The 17,643-nt window shown below is 44.4% G+C and overlaps 1 protein-coding gene across 11 annotated transcripts in view; it reads right to left on the bottom strand.

Moving 5' to 3' along the window:
* Positions 1–4,243: 4,243 nt before the first annotated feature.
* ZHX2 (zinc fingers and homeoboxes 2) overlaps positions 4,244–17,643 on the bottom strand; it is a 74,620-nt gene continuing 61,220 nt past the window's right edge. For 10 of the 11 annotated variants that reach the window (XM_085053491.1, XM_085053492.1, XM_085053485.1 and 7 more), the window contains 2 exons: positions 10,679–13,358; positions 4,244–5,523 (listed from right to left, as the gene is read on the bottom strand). In XM_085053491.1, coding sequence (XP_084909617.1) covers positions 10,683–13,181 — 2,499 coding nt within the window. In that variant the 5' untranslated portion in view covers positions 13,182–13,358 and the 3' untranslated portion in view covers positions 4,244–5,523; positions 10,679–10,682. Of the gene's footprint in view, positions 5,524–10,006; positions 10,083–10,678; positions 13,359–17,643 lie in introns of all 11 variants that reach the window. The other variant, XR_014850241.1, reaches the window with a different exon arrangement.

Below are 17,643 nucleotides of genomic sequence, written 5' to 3'. Positions count from 1 at the left end.
AGTTAATTAGCTTCACAGTGCCTGGTACAGGGGTATGTTTTGGATTTGTGCTTCATGGAGTTCAATACGGCAAGGTCCCTTCCAACCCAAAATACTCTATAATTCTGTAATATCCCAGACCACTGGTCATCCTCAGCAATAAAAGTTGGGGAACAAGAAGGAAGAGTGGAATGTTTGGAGTGATGGTGTTTGTTTCCCCAAGTCACCATTACTTATGATTGGGCCCTGCTCTCCTGGGGATGACTGAACACTACCTCCCCATGAGATGTGGTTAATGAATTTCTGGTTTGCTTTGCTTGTGGATTTAGCTTTACCTATTAAACTGTCTTTATCTATACACATGAAGTTTCCCCCTTTTACCCTCCTAATTCTCTTCCCCATCCAGCTGAGGGGGAGTGAGTGAGCAGCTGTGTGGGGCTGAGGTGTCAGCTGGGGCTAAACCACAACAAATGAGTCTGTGGGAAAGGAAGGTGGATGGAGGGTGTTTAGGAAGAGACTTTATGGTGGAAGGAATGAAGGCAGGAACGTGAAAGCTCTGACTGGAGAGTTGAGCTGGAGAAGAGGGATGTCCTAGCTGGACTGTGTGGGATGAGGGTCTCTGAGAAGCCCCAGTCCCAGCCTGCTCATTTCTGTCCTTGGGTCTTTGCCTCTTGTAGAGGGAAAGGCTTTGGGTGAAAGGCTTAGAAATGCCAATGAAACAGCAATGATTTGATACAAATGTAAAATGAAGCTTCCTTGCTGAGGAGTCAAGACAAGGCCAAGCTGAACTCAGCTCTTGCCTTTAGCACATTTATTCAGCAGTCTTCTGAATACCTACATGCATCTCAGTTTCTGTCCATAAATGTGGGTTCATGCTATTATTCCTTTAACTGTCTTACAGATGTTTGCAAAACTAATTATTTTTTAGATTAAAATTGTCGCACACTGAATTTTACACACTATATTGCACTGGGACGAGCTAGATTTTAAGAAAGTTTAAAAAAAAGAGGACGGTGAGGGTGAGTTAGTGTGCTGAGGAAGCTACAAAGATGTCCCACTTACTGTGCCTGGGCCAGCTTGCTGGATATGTTAAGTACATGTAAATTATGAGAATTTTAATATAATTGTAACTACCATTTTGGTGCATCAGTTGGATGGAAATAAGAAAACACTAGAACCCCCTGCCTTTGCTTGCTGTGCTCAAGACATGCTGTGTGATTTGCTCTGACAATTACCCGGTCACTCAGCTCTTACCTCTGTCCTCACCAGTGCTTGCAATAATCTGATTGGGATATGGTTCAACTGCATAACACCCAAGAAACCCTGCCTGGTGCTTTTTATGCTGCTTTTTCAGTCCTTCATATCTCACATTCTCTTCCTTTCACTCAATACCTTCACTTTTCCTGCTGTATTATGAATATTTTTAGTGTTACGCTCAAGAGCCATAGGACCCATTCATAACTGCTTTCTGTTAGTCTCTGACCAAATGAGTACACATTTCCCTCTCAGGTCTCTCTTCCTACCCAGCAGACAGTAAAAAATTTCATTTCCATCGCTGTGTGCTCTTTCCTTGCTAACAAGATGCCAAATGGACTTCCTACAATGTTGCCGTATGTGCTTCTGAAATTTCTTCTTTTCCTCCTTCCGTAAGCTGGTAAGATTTCAGGATGTGTCTTTTTGCTACCTAAGAATATCTGAGGGCTACAAGAACACAAGGAATATTTAAGTGATTAAATTTCTGCCAATGGCAAATATAATGCATAAATATTACTTTTCAGGGTTGCCATTTTACCTGTGTATTTCTCTAGATTTTTAAGTTGTCATCACATAATTATCATTATGCTTATAATCACTTCGATTTCTTGTATAACCCAGCACTTTCCTTCCAGCTTGTAGTGGTACACATGGTGCTGAGACATTCTTTCTTCCAAGAGTGATCCTAGCAACTGCTGGGTTTTACCCTGCAGGTGCAGGTTTCTTGCACCACTCACTGGCTAACTTTCAAAGTGAGACATTAAATGAAATTCCCAAAGGTCAGAATTGGAGATTTGAGGTTACAAATGATGCTAGGGCAGAATTGTGATTGAAAAGTGAAGAGGATTTTTTCCCCTCCTTTTCTTCCTTAAAAAGATAGTGTTTGAGAAAACTGAATCATTTAGACTGCAGGGAGATTATAGTTGCTTAAGTTGTTGCCCAGAACGTTCCCAAGGCTTGGTTAAATGGGGCTTTGAGCGACCTGATCTAGTGGAAGATGTCCCTGCCCACTGCAGTGGTGTTGAATGAGATGATCTTTAAATGTTCCTTGTGATCCAAACCATTCTGTGATGCTCATCTCTGTTGTCTGAGTGGTCTCTCACTATTCACATTTAGTAAGGCTTTTGTCTGACCTGTCTAAATGGTGTGTTATGTACTTGGAGTCCCCAGATCCCTACCACCAGTAAAGAGCTTGCCCACATCTTATGGACCAAGCAGAAGTAATGTGTGTATATAAGGAAAATTCATCCTCGCCAGCAAAAATCAGACAAAATTAAAAAAGCACCTAATCTGTTACCAACTTCCCACTGATGGATTTCTCCACAAAGCCACACTTCTAAAAAAAGTGTTGCACAAGTTTTAAAATCTGATTTTTGTGTGTTTATAACTAGGTTTCTTCTGATTAGAAAATGTCAACACTTAGGTTAAAATGCATTGTGGAAGATGTCACTCAACACCTGAGCACCAGGGACTGCTGGTGCTGGGGGCTCCTGCCCAGGAAAGGCTGTCCCGAGCCATCTCCCTGCTGCAGGACTCTGCTCGCCGTGGTGCCAGCGCTGGCTCCGGGGATGCAGGGCTGTGTGGGAGGAAACTGTGTCAGCAGCCTGTGTGCAACCAAAGCCCAAGGCCAAGGCCATCCCTAATGGCTGCCGTGCACAAACAATGGCCCGATTGTCCCTCGCTGCTTGGACTCTCTCAGAAACGCAATCACTGCGTCTGTATTAATTAAAAACAAAGTTTGCTTCCAATGCCCAGCTCCTGAACCCATTCCGGCAGCCACACTGAAGCAACTTCTGTGCGGACCTGGGCTGCTTTAAGCTCGGACAAAAGGGGTCCTGGGCTGGGCTTTCCTGGAGTCTGAAGGTTTGGCACCACAGCCCAACCTGCCTGCACAAACCCCCTGGTGCTGCCAGGCTGCCCACACTGGCAAAAGCTGTGCCAGGCTTCAGACTTACTATCTGTGTGATTACAAACTGCAGGGCCACTGCTATTATTCCACTTGAACTGCAGAGAGCTTAAAGAGCCCCAGTCCTGGGCCTGTCTGGGATGTACAAATACAGAAAAACCCAGGTGGGTCTTGTTCTTCCTAAACCTCTTGCTGAGCTCCCTGGGAGCACTGCTAGTTAAGCAAAGTAGGTCAGTGCTGCAAACACACAGATGGACTACACACATCAGACAGCAAAGAAGTAAACTAGAATATTAAGCCATCGAGTGGCTGCTAAAAACTTCATAAGGGCAATTAAAATATTACCATCCTTTCATGTAAGCAATGCAAACAGAAGTGGGAATTAGTTTCAGTTACAGCTTTGGAGTTCTGGTGGAGCATCTTCAGATGCATTTTTCCTTTTGGTCACCTGATGTTTGAATCCATGACTGCACAGGCATCTTCCTCCACCCTGCAGCTGAACACCTGAGCCGTGTGTGATGGGACATGTGCATACTCCCTGTCTGGCAGCCTTTGCTCAGCGAGGAGCTGATGTCAATTCCCCACCTTTTGCTGTTGACCTGTGTCACACAAATGCAGTAAGCAAAGTGCTGCCCCATCCACTCACCCCTCTTCAGTAATGAACCAGACAACTTTATTGTAAAGGAAGGCACTTGTTGCCACCCACTGCAAACCTCTCTCTGCATATATGTGTTGTGCTGATGATTAACAAAAATAACTACATATGGGTGAGTCACAGGGGTGGTTTCATTCAGTTTGTGGCTACAATAAAAATAAAAGGTGTTCCCCAAAGGCTCATTCCCAGGCACTATCTGAATCCCTCCTCCAGGAAACAGCTGACTGAGCTGAGGGAATAAACATCAGTATTCACTGAGTTCACTTTAAATCCTGTTAGTATTTGCCAAGCCAAATAATGCAAAACCAGTTACAACCCTCATCGCAGCTCTAAAGACATCAAACTCCTGTGCAAAAATTTGGGCTGAGTTTGAGGGGTTTTTATTGGTGGGGGGAGTTGTATTTATTTTATTTTTTATTTTAGAGTAAAATAAAGAGATGAGAAAAAGGTTACCAAAATCTTTAGCATTTGTTTTATTGAGTTACAACAAATGAGCAACAAGTTAGAAAAGTTGGATTTATTCAAACGCCCTAGCATCCTATTTGTGCAGCGTACTGAAAGGTGGGCAAGTGTTCCAAACCCAGCTCATCAGAGGAATGCACTGGATGGCTCTTGCACCCAGGCTCCTGCTCTCCCTCTATTCCCTCCTCACAAGTGCACACACAGACACCCCCACGCTAATCCAAATTAGCAGTATTTGAAAAGAAGTGCACTCAGGAACATAGGAGTGATCTAAAAATTTAGTGGCAAGGGTTAATTAGAAACTTCTGTTGTGCGCTACAACATCTAAAGCTGGAGGGCAGACTGCTGGTTATGGTGTCCATCACTGTACCAGCCAAAGAAACACAAGTTTGGATTATGAAGCATCTTCATTTCCTCGCTCCAACCCCTCTGGGGGGTTGTGCTGCATGTTTAAACAGAAAGTGCTAAAAAAAACCCCAAAACAAACCAACAACCAAAAAAAATGCATTCTAGGCCAAATCTTCAGAGACCTACAGCTGGGGCTGGCTGGTGAAAAGTGAAGTACAGGAGCTAGAGACTTGCCTTGTAGGAGCGCGGAAAAGCAGAGATTTAAATACTTCAACCAGTAGCAGGTGGCCAGAGAACAAAACAAAAAGTCAAAACAACATGAGAAAAACAACAAAAAAAAAAACCAAACCCCACCACTCCAGAACATGTTTAACTGGTCTGAAATTCAAACCAGGGTGGGGATCTGGGCTCAGGTGTTGATCTGCACCAAGACAACTCCAAAAGATTTCAACTCTTTCTTAAAACACTTCAGGGAAAAAAAAAAAAAATCTCCTCTCCCTCCCCCACAAAAGACACTTCCCTCCCCCCAACCAACCCCCAAATTTCTCAACTGCATTATATGCAAGAATAACTTGCACCTATTTAAAAAATTAACAAAATTTTTGTTGTACAAATCTGTTCCAGTAGAGGAAGAGGCTGGGCAGGAAAGCAGGTGGGAGAGAAACTAAGAGAAACCTATGTACAAGGACCCTTTCCTCTTTCTTTCTTCTCTTTTGTAATGCAGTAGTAGGACTTTGGCACTATCAACAATTCCATGATGACGCTCCAGGAGAGTATTTCCTGCTGTGCCTCCACAAGCACCGCTTGAGACTTGGAGTTGCAATACGCTTTCTCACCCCAGGCAGGAAAATAGAGTTTTCTTCTATTTTCAGACAGCATTTCCCCTTCAACATCATGACAGTGCAGCTGAGGAGTACCCCTGCAAAAATTGTAACAGCAGCACATTATTTTTTTAAGGCACTATGACCTGTTTCAGCTGTTAACTAACATGGCACCCAGTTTACATCTCTGCACCTATGGTAACATTATTTTGTGTTAACTGCACCCTGAGGCCTATCCTTATCACAGCCTGATGTGGTAGGGTGTTGGAATTTTGCTGCATGTAACACCAAGCTAATAATCCCCTACAGATTTCTAACAGGGATGTGCAGTCCAGCCTTGGTTCAGGCAGATTCTCACACTGATCAAAGATGATGTGTGCACGTGTTTGGGGCAACTGCTTTGCAACCACAAGACACACAGTGCTAAACCCAAGAAGACTTCCGGTCTTTGTCCCCCAGTAACTCCTCTCATAATACTTTTTTCTTTTACATGATTTTAGAAAATTACACAAACTGCAAGACAATGTAAAAAGTTGGATATGCTTGTGCTCTGCAGAGCAGCTTCCTGGCTCTGCTATGACTCCTGCACCTACATAAAGGCTGCACAATGGACCAGAGATTAAAAAATAACCCCTCAAAACCAAACCTCCAAATAGCCACCAATTCACATGTATGCCCAGTTCCCATAAAGCAAGGGCTCTATGACAGGGATTATGCTCAGCTTTTCCCCACTGAGGTGCGAACGTGTATGAAGTGCAAACATCCTCCTCACCCACCCTGCAGCAGTGCTCACTGAAACCTGAGCTAACTCGTTATTTCACACCTCTTATGGATGTTGCTGTCTGGTCTGTTACTTCCCACAAAAGCAGTGAGCCCTATCTGGCATTTGCAGTACAGAAAGCAATGCAATGCAATCAAGCCCAGGAAAAGGCCATAGGCTTGCACCAAGATCAAGGAGAAAAGTCCTCCCTCCAGTCCTTGAGACATTCCCTGTTCCTCCTGACTCACTGCAAAATTTTAATTGCTGCATTAGGTTTTGCTTCTCACTCTGAAATCCTCTATTATATTAGACCTTGGGTTTCTGATGCCCCTCACTGGTTTCAGAGCAAAAGGCAATGTCCTCCCTACTTAAGCCTCATTCCCTCAACTGTTTTCGGGTGACTCACATTCTGCAAAAACCACTAGTCAATCCTGTACTGACTTACTTTAGGAGGCTGACTTGGAGCGCAGCACCAGTAACAGACACTACAGTTAGCTTTTCTAATGAAACCCTAAACCTCAAGGAAAGTGAGACCTTGGGCAGAAAGTGAGAAACCCCAGTGCTGTTCATTTTTAGTGGTTTCAGACACTCAGGAATGCTCTGGGCCACCAGCAAACAAGTGATCAGAGCTCCTGCAGCAGTGCAGAAGGGGCTGAAGATGCCAAGAGGATCCAGACTACCTCTGATGCTCAGTATCATGCATTCAGCAGATGCAAGCGGTGGCTGCCTTCAGGCTTTTTTTCTTTTTCCTAGTGTGCAACTTTCACATCTGATTTTACTTTGGCAAATCTCCACAGAGCAAGGGGCACAGCCCTCAAGAGCCAGGGTGTCCAGCTGCCTTGTTCCCACCATGACTGGTGCCTACATCTTGCAGGGTTCATGCTTACAAAATGGAGGTAATGAAATAACTCTAAAAAGAGACAGTTTACTGTGGAAAGGTGGTGATGGGGGGAAAAAGTATCATTCTGAGAAAAAACAAAAGCTCTGATCTTGGGAAAACCCCACAGGGAGACAAAACTGAAGAAAGGCAGCAGTATCTGCCAACCACTCTGACATGCTCTGGTCCTGCTCTCTGTCTGAGCTGTACATTGCTGTATTTCATTTAAAACCTGTTTCTGTTTGTGAAGTTTGTGCAAAGGAGGACAACAGACCGAGTTGTGACCTGTGCCACAGGAAGGCAGGAATCTCTTTAGATGGCAAGGGAGCTAAAGACCTCTTTTGACACAGTGGTTGGGCCTCACTACAAGAGGGATGCAAGGCTTCATGACAGCCTCTGGAACACTTTCAGAGATGTTAGTGCCCTACAGTGGCCACTCAACATCTAAAAGGGCCTGGTACCCTATGGGGACAGGTCTCCCAACCTAACTGCTGAGGAAACCTGACCTGCTCCATGGAATAAATCCCATTTTGCCAAAAGCTTCAGATACAGACTTAGTAACAGAGCCTCTTCTTAGTCCTGGGATAGCATTTCAGAGCCTGGCATGAATCCTGCTCTCACAAAGGCCCAGTCCCTTGTGAAATTCCCTCTAGCTGCAGCAGCAGCAGAATCTGCCAAACATGGATCAGTTTTGAAAAATTCAGTTTTTTAAGGCATAAGGTCTGTCTAGGCCGTAACACAAATGCTCTAATAATTCCAAAATCTCCTAAAGATTATCAAATATCCAGAATCTCCTAAATATTGGAGCAGAGAGTGACCAAGATGGTCTGGAAGAGCCGAGGTTTTACAGAAGCCACACACAAATTCAGTTAAGAGGAGTACGGATGTGAATCACTGACAAATATTCATTTTAAACTACATACATTAAGCTGGTAAAACAGCAACAGCATGATTATCAAAGGAGTATGCTTCTGCCTGATGTAGGGTTCAGCAGTGAAAGGGTCACACGGTAAGTGTGGCTATGTGAGAGTCAAGAGGAGTCCCTTGTCAGCTCTTCAGTGCATCTCTTACATGTGGTATCTGAGGAGCATGTTAGGAAAAATCAGGCTTTTATGACAACAGGCAGAAACAAGCTCTCTGTTAGGTCACACAGTCCCCGTTTTTGAGTCATACCCTGGATGTCACTTATGATAACACCTTGCTAATTTAACACCAAAGTTTTAGCTGAAAATTTCTCAGATTGGCTGCACAATGAAAGCTTATCCTGAAGGAAAAATGAGCCAGTAGCTGAGATTTTTCTATGAGTCTCATCAGTGTGGGGTATAAAGCTTCCAAATTTTGTGTCACAGCAACTGTGACAATGACTCTATGTGTGCACCAGAGAGCAGGCACCTGCATTTCTGGGCTGAGACTTACAGGTAGAATAAAGGAAAATTAAAAAGACTTTTGTCAAGTGCCCAGGCCAGCACACTGAGAAACAGGCGAAGAGCAGAGGACAAAATGGCCCTCTGATCTTACTTCAGGCTCTTTGCAGCAGAAGTCCTGCTCCAGTGCACCTTTTCTCTGCAGGTGTATTTTACACACAACCACTGGAAAGCTCCTCATCAAAAGGATCACTTGGCGACAGTTTAACCAAGATAAAAGTTCTTATAAAAATTCCTCTCTGGTAACACCTGAGCACCTCCAGAGCCCTGGAGCTTTATGGTCAACATCTGTACCAGGGCACAGAGGCAGGAGATTCACTCCAACAAACCTGACACTGCTCACAAGCACAAAAACACAGGCACCAAACCTATGCTGCTGGAAGGGAGCTGTTGCAAAGCTTGGTTTCATAGTAGACGAGGTTTGTAAGAAACAGTGGTTTCAGGCAACTCCCTCTGCTCCTGCCTGCCTTCTTCCCCATTCCCTCCCTGAGTGCCTGGTCTGCTCTCTCTCCTCAGAACCAAATATCTGTAGCTGGAAGGGGGAAATGATCTGGAATAACAACCCTGAGAAGAAATGATCCCACAATGCATTTATTCATCACACATTTGACTTTAAAAGGCAGATCAGAACCTGGCTCTCCCTTCTTATGTTGCTGCACAACAGTGGCACCCCAGTGTGCCTCTGGCTGATGTTCCCACATCCTTCTTCCTTTAATCCCTGCTTTGACACACAGGTAACACCTGTACCTCACACTCCTAATTACCAACTTTTTCAAAGGTAATGCAGGACAGTGCCTTGCACTGCAGTCTGAAGTTTTAAGATATTTTGTTATATAGGTGCTGTCATAACGTTTCTCAAGATTAGCTGACAGAATTCACAGTTAAAAATAATACCACTTCAGGGTTTTTCTCTTCAACTCAGAGAAAATGTCCAGGAGACTTTTAGACAAGTATTGCACACATAGAAAGTGGAGTGCTAGCCAGCAGGGCTTGCTACCAAAAACTGCATGTCTACAACAGGTAGTTCAATCCAAGTACTGGTAGCTTAACAGTAGAAGTCTTAAGTCTAAGTGTGGAGGCACTTCTATTAGTCCTGGCTTTTTTATTATTTTTTAAAGAAATGTTAAAGAGTATTTTACTTATTAGACACCAGAAAATTACCAACTTTCTCAAACAGGTGTTCTCTCACTACGGTTTTTAATGCAGAATGCTGAGCTTTCTGTAGGATAAGCTCTAAAGCTCTGGCTTAAGGAAACTGGTTTGGCAGAGACACATTCAGTTACACTGAGCACAAAATGTTAGAGGCTCCAGTGAACTCAATTCAACATGCAAGTCAAGAAATGCTGACAGTGCTTGCTCCAAATTTACACCTGTGCAACTGTGATCAGAAACAGGTTTCAGATCTCCAAATAACAAGTCCTTTCACATTGGGAAAGATTGTATAAACCCCCCTTAAAGCCAGACCCTGCAGCTTGCTTTTAAATTCAAGATTGTGTGAAGAAGAGCTGCTAAACACCCACATGGCTTAGTCTGGGGCATTTCCTAAGCCTCTAGTGTGAGCAAGCAGAACAAAGCCAGGCTGGAGACAGTTCTCACCTGCAAGAGGAAGAAAGCACATTTGCATGAGCTGCTTCAGTCCCCACTTTTATTCCCCTTGCTTTTGCATAAACAGGCATCTCTGTCCTAGGCCCTTCCCCCAGCAAGCTTTTGTTTTGAACATGGCAGGATACTGCAAAGGAAGGACCTGAGATGCAAACACAGGCACAGCTTCTGTTCAGTGATTTCTTAGCGAGGAGGATATTAGTACCTAGTGTTACTTACTATTTCTTCTTGTGGCTCAGCTAGCATGTTTTATGTAAAGTGCTGCAGAGCTTACATAGGTTGTTTAAAGGCAAAAAGTTTTAAGGATTAATCACTTATTGCCAACAAAAAAATTAGAAAAACCTCCCTTATCCAGGACTTGATCCACAAGGAGACAAGAAACAAGGCAAATGGCACTAACCCCTCCCCTACCATGCAGTTAGCTTTAATTTACAAGCAGAATGGGCCTCTCTTTTGTTCAGGCATCCAGCAGACACAAACATCCGACAGGGATTGGCTCCAGGGATTTATACTGAAGAGGGGCTTACAGGGTGCTGGAAGCACACCCAGACAAAGGCAGGCTCAGAGAAACAGGGTACCATCAGCATTACCTGTCTATACGTGGGAATTGTCTCCAGATATACTTTCAGAGTCACAGTCTGCCATCTCTGTGTGGCCCTCGGGGGCCGTTTGGCTCCAGCTGTCTGTACAGTCCGAGGCAGCGTCGTCCTCACCCACTGTCACCTCCACCCAGTTGACCTCGGCTGGTTCCTCGTTCTCCTCGCTGCCGTGGCCATCGTGGCTGTTGCACTCCAGCCTGTCCACACCCTCTGCTTGATTCCCCAACAAAGAGTCTTTCAGTGGTTCACAGTCTCTTTTTGCTCTCACCACTGGTTTCCCCCCATTCTCTTCATTCAGTTTTTTATGCTCCTGGTAATGCTGCCGAGACACCTCATTACCATTCTTTGGACTCTCCACATGTTTTGAGCTCTTTTTCTGGCTTTGCTTGTTATGGCCATCACCAGCATACTGCTGCTGGTACTGGTCAATCCATTTAAGTGACCCTGTTCTTAGTGAAGACCGGTTTTCCTTGAACCAGCGAACTATTTCAGTTCTCGTGAGCCCAGTCTGAGACGCTAACTGGTCATACTCCTGTGGTGATGGCCACTGCGTCCTTGCAAATGTGCTTTTCAGTAGATGAATCTGTTCCTGTGTTTTCTTCAATGTGGTGGAGGACCCAGATAAAGCACCAGGGAGCTGAGAGCTGCTCAGAAGTTCTGCCTGGCTTATTGCACCATTGGGAGTTCCTTGATCCTTAATTTTTCTGTATGATCCCATTGACTCCAAGACAGCTTGCTCCATGCTGTCCCTTATCTTTCTCCGCTCAGAGAACCATGAATCTATCTCCCTCCTACTCAGCTTAGTCTCCACTCGAAGCCTGTCCAATTCTCCTTGGGTAGGAAAAGAGCATCTTAAGAAACTCTCCTCAAGGGCCCTAAGCTGCTCTTGAGTTTTCTCTTTGAATCTCTGGGGAGTAAAATCTGAGTATGGGTGAAATGACCGGCCATGTCGACCAGCTGAAGGTGCTATTTGATCTTTCCCTAAAGCCTCACCAGGAATTTGCACGATGCCCCTCTGACTTCTGTACCTGTGGTCACTGAACCACTTCTTGATCTCACTCCTGGAAAGACCTGTTGCCTCTATAAGCCGGTAGACTTCTGCATCATCAGGAAACTGGCTTGCCATGAAACTGGCCTTCAGCTCTGCTATCTGCTCCTTGGTCTTTTTCCGCTCACTGGCTGGTGTCACTGGAACAGCAGTCAGCTTGGCAGGAATCTCAGGCACCTGAACTACGTGAGGACGCTTGGCCTCTGGGGCACTTGATAAGGTCTGTATTGTCCTCTTTTGCCCCTGGTTCGGGGCAACAGCAAGTGTAATTGGTGAACAGGAAACAGTTGAACCATTTGACACAGGAGTCAAAACCAGGCCAGTCTGGCCCAGTATCTGACAAGGCAAAGCTGTCTGGATGATGGGCTGTGGCATCTTTGCAGTTGCCAAAGGAGCTGGCAGGACGGTGATGGTTTGGGGAACTGCCTGGATAGTACCATTGAACATCTTCTTCCTTGCTTCCTCCACTTCTTCAGGAGACCAACTTATACCATGCTTTAAACGTTGTGTAGCAAACCAGATTCGGATTTGTTCTTCCGGATGTTTTGATGCCGCTGTCAACCACGACAACTCTGCTTGCGTTGGGTAAGGAAACTTATTAAAGGAGTTGATCATGGTTGCGTTGGTGTCCAGTGCAGAGTTGTATTTGGTACTGTTCAGAGGGACCGGGACCTTGGGGACAAGGTTGATATTTGGTGGCAGCTGTACAGAGGGCATAACATGGGCTAACACATCATGGAGAAGGTCTCCATTTATACAAGCAATAGCTTCAGTGGCTTCAGTTATGATGCGGGGGAGAGAGCCATCCACGTGGTTTTCCGTAACTCCCTCTTCTGGCTTTTTGGATCCCTTCTTGCTTTCCCCTTTAGGCTTTCCCAGTTTCATCACTGGCACTTTATTCGCACTAATTCCCCCATGAAGTGAATCATCACACTCTGCATTTTCTAGCCCACTGCTTGTGACAGTGACATCATTAGTGGTGGTCTCAATGGACTGCTCTAAAACAGTCTGATTATTGCGTTTAATTAATTTCAGTTTGAAGTTAGTCTCTCCCGGGTGGTATTTTGTGTTGTGGTCAGATAAAGAATCATACTTTTTGGTTGTGAAGTTGCATTCAGCACAGACATACAGGGGGTTGAGAATGACATTTGGATGCTGAGTGTCGACATGCTCTGTAAATTCATTTAAGTTTTGTGTTGAGTAAGGGCAGTACTTACACTCATAACCACCCTGGGGTTTCTTAGACTGATTTTCAGCAGGTGCCTTTGCCTCAACCACTTCGCAGTCTTTGACTGAGTTTTCTGAAGGCCAATTTTTTTTGGAGTCTGGCTGTGATGCACCAGTCCCCTTGTCTTTAGGAGTCTCTACACCCTCAGCACCTTCCTGTTCCACAACTTCAGAAGTTCGTACCATACAAGGAGTTGTGGACTTTCTTTTGCTAGCCATGGCAGCTTCTGGCAGTGTCCCAGATGGTGGCTTCTTTTGACAGGGTGAGCAACCAGCTCAGCAGATCTCACAAACAGCTCCAATCTTCCCTGATTATTTGACTCTGTTTTGTTTAATGAACTTCTGCCCTGGCTGTGACCATCAGCTCTGCCAGTAGACCTGTCAGCTGCATGACACCTGTGAAACAAAGCACATGCTGTTAGAGAGCCACAGCTCAAGGTGTGTGCATTTGCAAGGCATATTTTGGATATTGCTGAACTCTTCCTCCTCCCTGTCATCATTTTAAGAGTCAAAAATCTCCCCACAAAGAATAAAAGCAGTGGGTAATTTGCAATGAAGTGCACCACAGGAAGAAAATTACTTTGGAACAAATAAGATGAACAGACAGGGGATTTTAATTTCCACTAGACTCAATGTGTTTAGCAAGAAAAAGAAGAAGATACTGCTATAAATACTGGATCTTTTTATAGAAGCTGCAATTCTATTAATTACTATTTTGAAGCCTGCAGATTTGAAATTGAGTGTGATTTATATTAAACTTAATTACTTCCCACTGTCACTTACCTTGTAAATATGTCTACTAAATGATTGTGGTTACTAATGATGGGTGATTTCTAAATAAAGCTATAGGGTCTGCCTTGGTTGTAAAAGTAACAGCAGAAAGAAGAGTTAATGCAAATCAACACTACCGAAGGTGTTTTGAGAAAAGGTGAGCTCAAAGAAGCAGGAAACTACAGCAGATTTGTGGAGGTCTATCAAGTCTTTTCTGGAAGAAAAGTTTCCTTAAAACACCACTTTTCACTCAACACTGACAGAAATAGCTACCAGAGGTCACAGAAGCCTTTTAAATGCTGATATTCTAATTAAGTCCTAACTTGTGCATTTCACTCCCCTCACAATAAAAAAAGCCAAACCAAAACATTTTAAAGCTTGATTTTTATGTTGAAGAAGTTTTGAAAGTTCCCAAATGCAAGAACTCTGTAAAATGCTTTTTTTGAGGGATCTGAGGCAAGCATCAGTCAGAATAAGCACAAAGAAAAATTACACCAGTTTTTTGAGGATTTACCTGCACTCCTCAGGACTAGGTGGAAGGAAAAAGAGGAATTTAGTTTTCAAGAGTTTCATTAACAAAAAAAAAAAAAAAAAAAAAAAAAAAAAAAAAGGTGACTTCCCTATTTGACAAAATGCTTTTTCTAATTAATTACTTATTCCAGTTTACTATTCTTCCTAATCAGATGGTCTCTGGTTTCATAATACTTCTATAGTCTTGACAGAAAAGACAGCTTTTACAATCAAGAAGTTCTTGGAACTGAGTGGGAGAGGCCCTTGTGTTTACAAACTGGATGAGGATGGAAAGTGAAGATTTCCAGAGTGGGTAAGGATGGCACTGATTTCTGCAGAGGTGCACTATATGGAGAATCTGAAGTAGGGATGCAGTGGAAGATGCCCCTACTCATTGCAGGGGGGACAGACTGGATGATCTTTAAAGATCCTTTCCAGTCCAAAACATGATGTCATTTCTAACCAAATGTACATTTTCTCTTTGTGAAGACTGTAAATGTTAAGCTGCATCCAGAACCCAAGACATGAAGATCTAACAAAATAAAATCCCCCTGCAGTCACATCTGGACACATCCCACATCAGCAGACACTTTATAACCACCTGAGTACTGTCCCTGACCCTGCTCTTCTTGTTTGAGCCTTGGCATGAGAGAAACTGTGAAAGCAGCTGCCAACTTCTTGGTTCTGTCTGCAGCTGAGGAATACTCTGCAGGTCTCCAGAGCACAGTGCTGCTGCTCTGCCTGTTACAGATCATACCATTCCTGTATATATGGAAACTCAAAATGATACACTGCCAGAAGAAGCAGCACCAGCTGGGGATAAGAGCAGGGATGGCAGCTTCCAGCTCTGTGCACTCAAAACCCAGCATGAAGCAATTCCCCATACATGAAACACTTCACGCACAAATTCACCATGCAGCATCTTCATGGATAAGGCTCTAGTGAAACTCAAGCTGTGACACACTAAACACACCATGGAGAAGATGCCATACAGACACTGTTTGTTATGGTGCAGATGCCTGAGAATAACTGCACAGTGCTTTGTGTTCACTGCCACCCCTGCACCTCCCACCCCTGACACAGCCCAGGCATGCTCCGCACACTTGGTGAAGCATCAGAGCATCTGGCTGACTTTCAAGGGCACATTTAAGCTCCAGGTGCTTCCCTGGGAAATGGAGCATCTTTGCTGAGCTCTGTGAAACACAGGGCTGCACACAGGCTTATGGCTCTGCCTCAGTCAGGATGAGCCAGTGCTATTCCTCCCTAACCTGGGACCGCCAACATTGTCACCACCATTCCCCAAAGTGTTTGCCTCTGAACCAACATTTCCTTTTCTGTTTCCTTTTCTTCCTTCTGCCTTTTAATGATAACCAAGCAGAAGAACAGTGAAAGCAATGATGCTTGGTTTTCCACAGATTTGTGCTGACTGACCATTAAACTGGATCACATTGAATGTTCTCTATCATTTCCACATATCCTTCTAAACTCCCCTTCTACTTCTGCTCACAATCATCCTTCCACAGATATTTTGACACAGATACTGTGTCCCACTGCAGAAGGGATCAGAAGCTAGAGACAAACACACAACTGTCCCAACAGCCATCTTCCTGATCACCCATTTTTAACTGTGCCTGTAGAAAATGAACTCTTTGAAGCTTCTTCCCTTATACCAAATTGGGCTGAAACAGGCCAAAGGATGAGAGAAGAGGGCAGAATAGGCTCTGTAAGCCCAGCAGGTGCTGGAAACAGGGTGAAAGTGATGAGGTCATCTCACTCTTCCCTGTATATCCCACAACATTTGTGACACTGACTTTCTCAGATGAGGGAAGGGAGGTGCAAGGCAGTGCCCTAGGCCAGGGTAATGAAGATGAGGATGAAGCCTTGGCTCCTGGGATACTCTGAGTCTTGCTCTCCCTCCCAGGCCACAGCTGCACCTAAGGTCTGCTCCTGTTTTAATGTACGACCTCGTGCAAAATTCATGTGGCAACATCGGCAAAAGGAGGAAAATTCAAAGGACATCAAAGACAGAGCAAGACTTATTTATATTTCACCAAATTTCCCCCTCCTCCACAGGAAGAAAGAGCTAGGAACATAAAGGAATGTGATGGAAGAGAAAGAGCGGAGAAGGAGAAACATATCTAGGTGACAGCTTTGAATCAATCAAAGGTTTCTTTAAAGTCAGATTAAATGTTTTGAATTCCCCAGTCTCTGGAAGCTCAGCAAGCTCTCTGCTGCACCAAGCTCCCAACTCTTATGAGGAAAAGGAGGACTGACCCCAAACAAGGATGTTCTGATACCGAGGAAGGGCCAAGGTCCCTCCAAAACATATGTAAGTGGGTGGAAAGATGAAAAATTTGGTCTGCTATAATTTTTCTACAAAATCGTGCAGATTGTTGCTTCTCTTCCTTCTTTTCCACAGAGTGTTCTTCTGCATGTCTAATTGCTTATTTTCTAACCCTACACTTTGAGCAGTTTTTTATTTGCCAGATGAGAATCATAACGCACCACAGAAATAAAGCCCAAGTCAAATGCTTCTTTTTAGAGGCCAGTAAAAAAACCAAGACTTTTAGTTGAAGATGCAGAGTTTGGGGCACTCGTAACTAGCCAAAGACTGTCTTTGTCCCATCAACATACCCCTGAAAGATGGGCAGGAGGAGATGCTCAACACTTGCCTTAGCAAGGAGTTTATTGGGACCCCCAAGCTACAGCTCCTGCAGGACCTCAGTAAGGATGTAATTTGGGATAAAGCAATAGAAAGTTCCAAAGAAGGATGGGACTCCCTCAAGACACATCCCTGGGAGGTGCATCATGTACATTTGCAGGGACTGCCACAGCCCATCCCAGAGCATTAGAGAAAGCATCAGGAGCATCTCATAGCTTTCAAACATGAGGCACTTGCCAGAACAAAGCCCCAGCAGACAGCTTTAAATATGTGGTGTTGCTCCTCACAAAACTGATAAATGATGCCACTTCAGCTCCTCCAATGCAATGGCTTAGCAACCAGCACACCCTGATGGGAATCTGAGCTACACTTTATCACCTGAGCCATGTCCACAGAACATGCATCCCTTCAAGGGGCAAAATCCACATCTGATATTTAGTGAAGGTCTGCACCATGGTCAGGTCAACCTCTGTCCCTAAAGCTGGCCCCATTCACTTTAATATTTTGTTATGGACAGGACCCTGGACAAATGACCTTTTTTTCTGGACTGCTGGCACTGTGGAGTGCCCACAGGAGTGGGATACAGGGGGTGCAGTCAGTCCTCATCCCTCCAGCTCACCTGCCACATCTCTTGCTTGTCTCCCCATACTGCAAGGGGTTGAAATAATAAAACCATCTCATTTTTTGAATTTTCTTCTTAAATGAGCAAATGCACAAAGCAGCAAAAGGCAGACAGGA

Source organism: Lichenostomus cassidix, chromosome 2 (assembly GCF_008360975.1).
Source record: "Lichenostomus cassidix isolate B80296 chromosome 2, HeHo_3.0, whole genome shotgun sequence".
NCBI classification, from domain to species: Eukaryota; Metazoa; Chordata; class Aves; order Passeriformes; family Meliphagidae; genus Lichenostomus; species Lichenostomus cassidix.
Note: the sequence above shows the minus strand (reverse complement) of the source record. Positions and strands in the feature narration are given on the sequence as shown.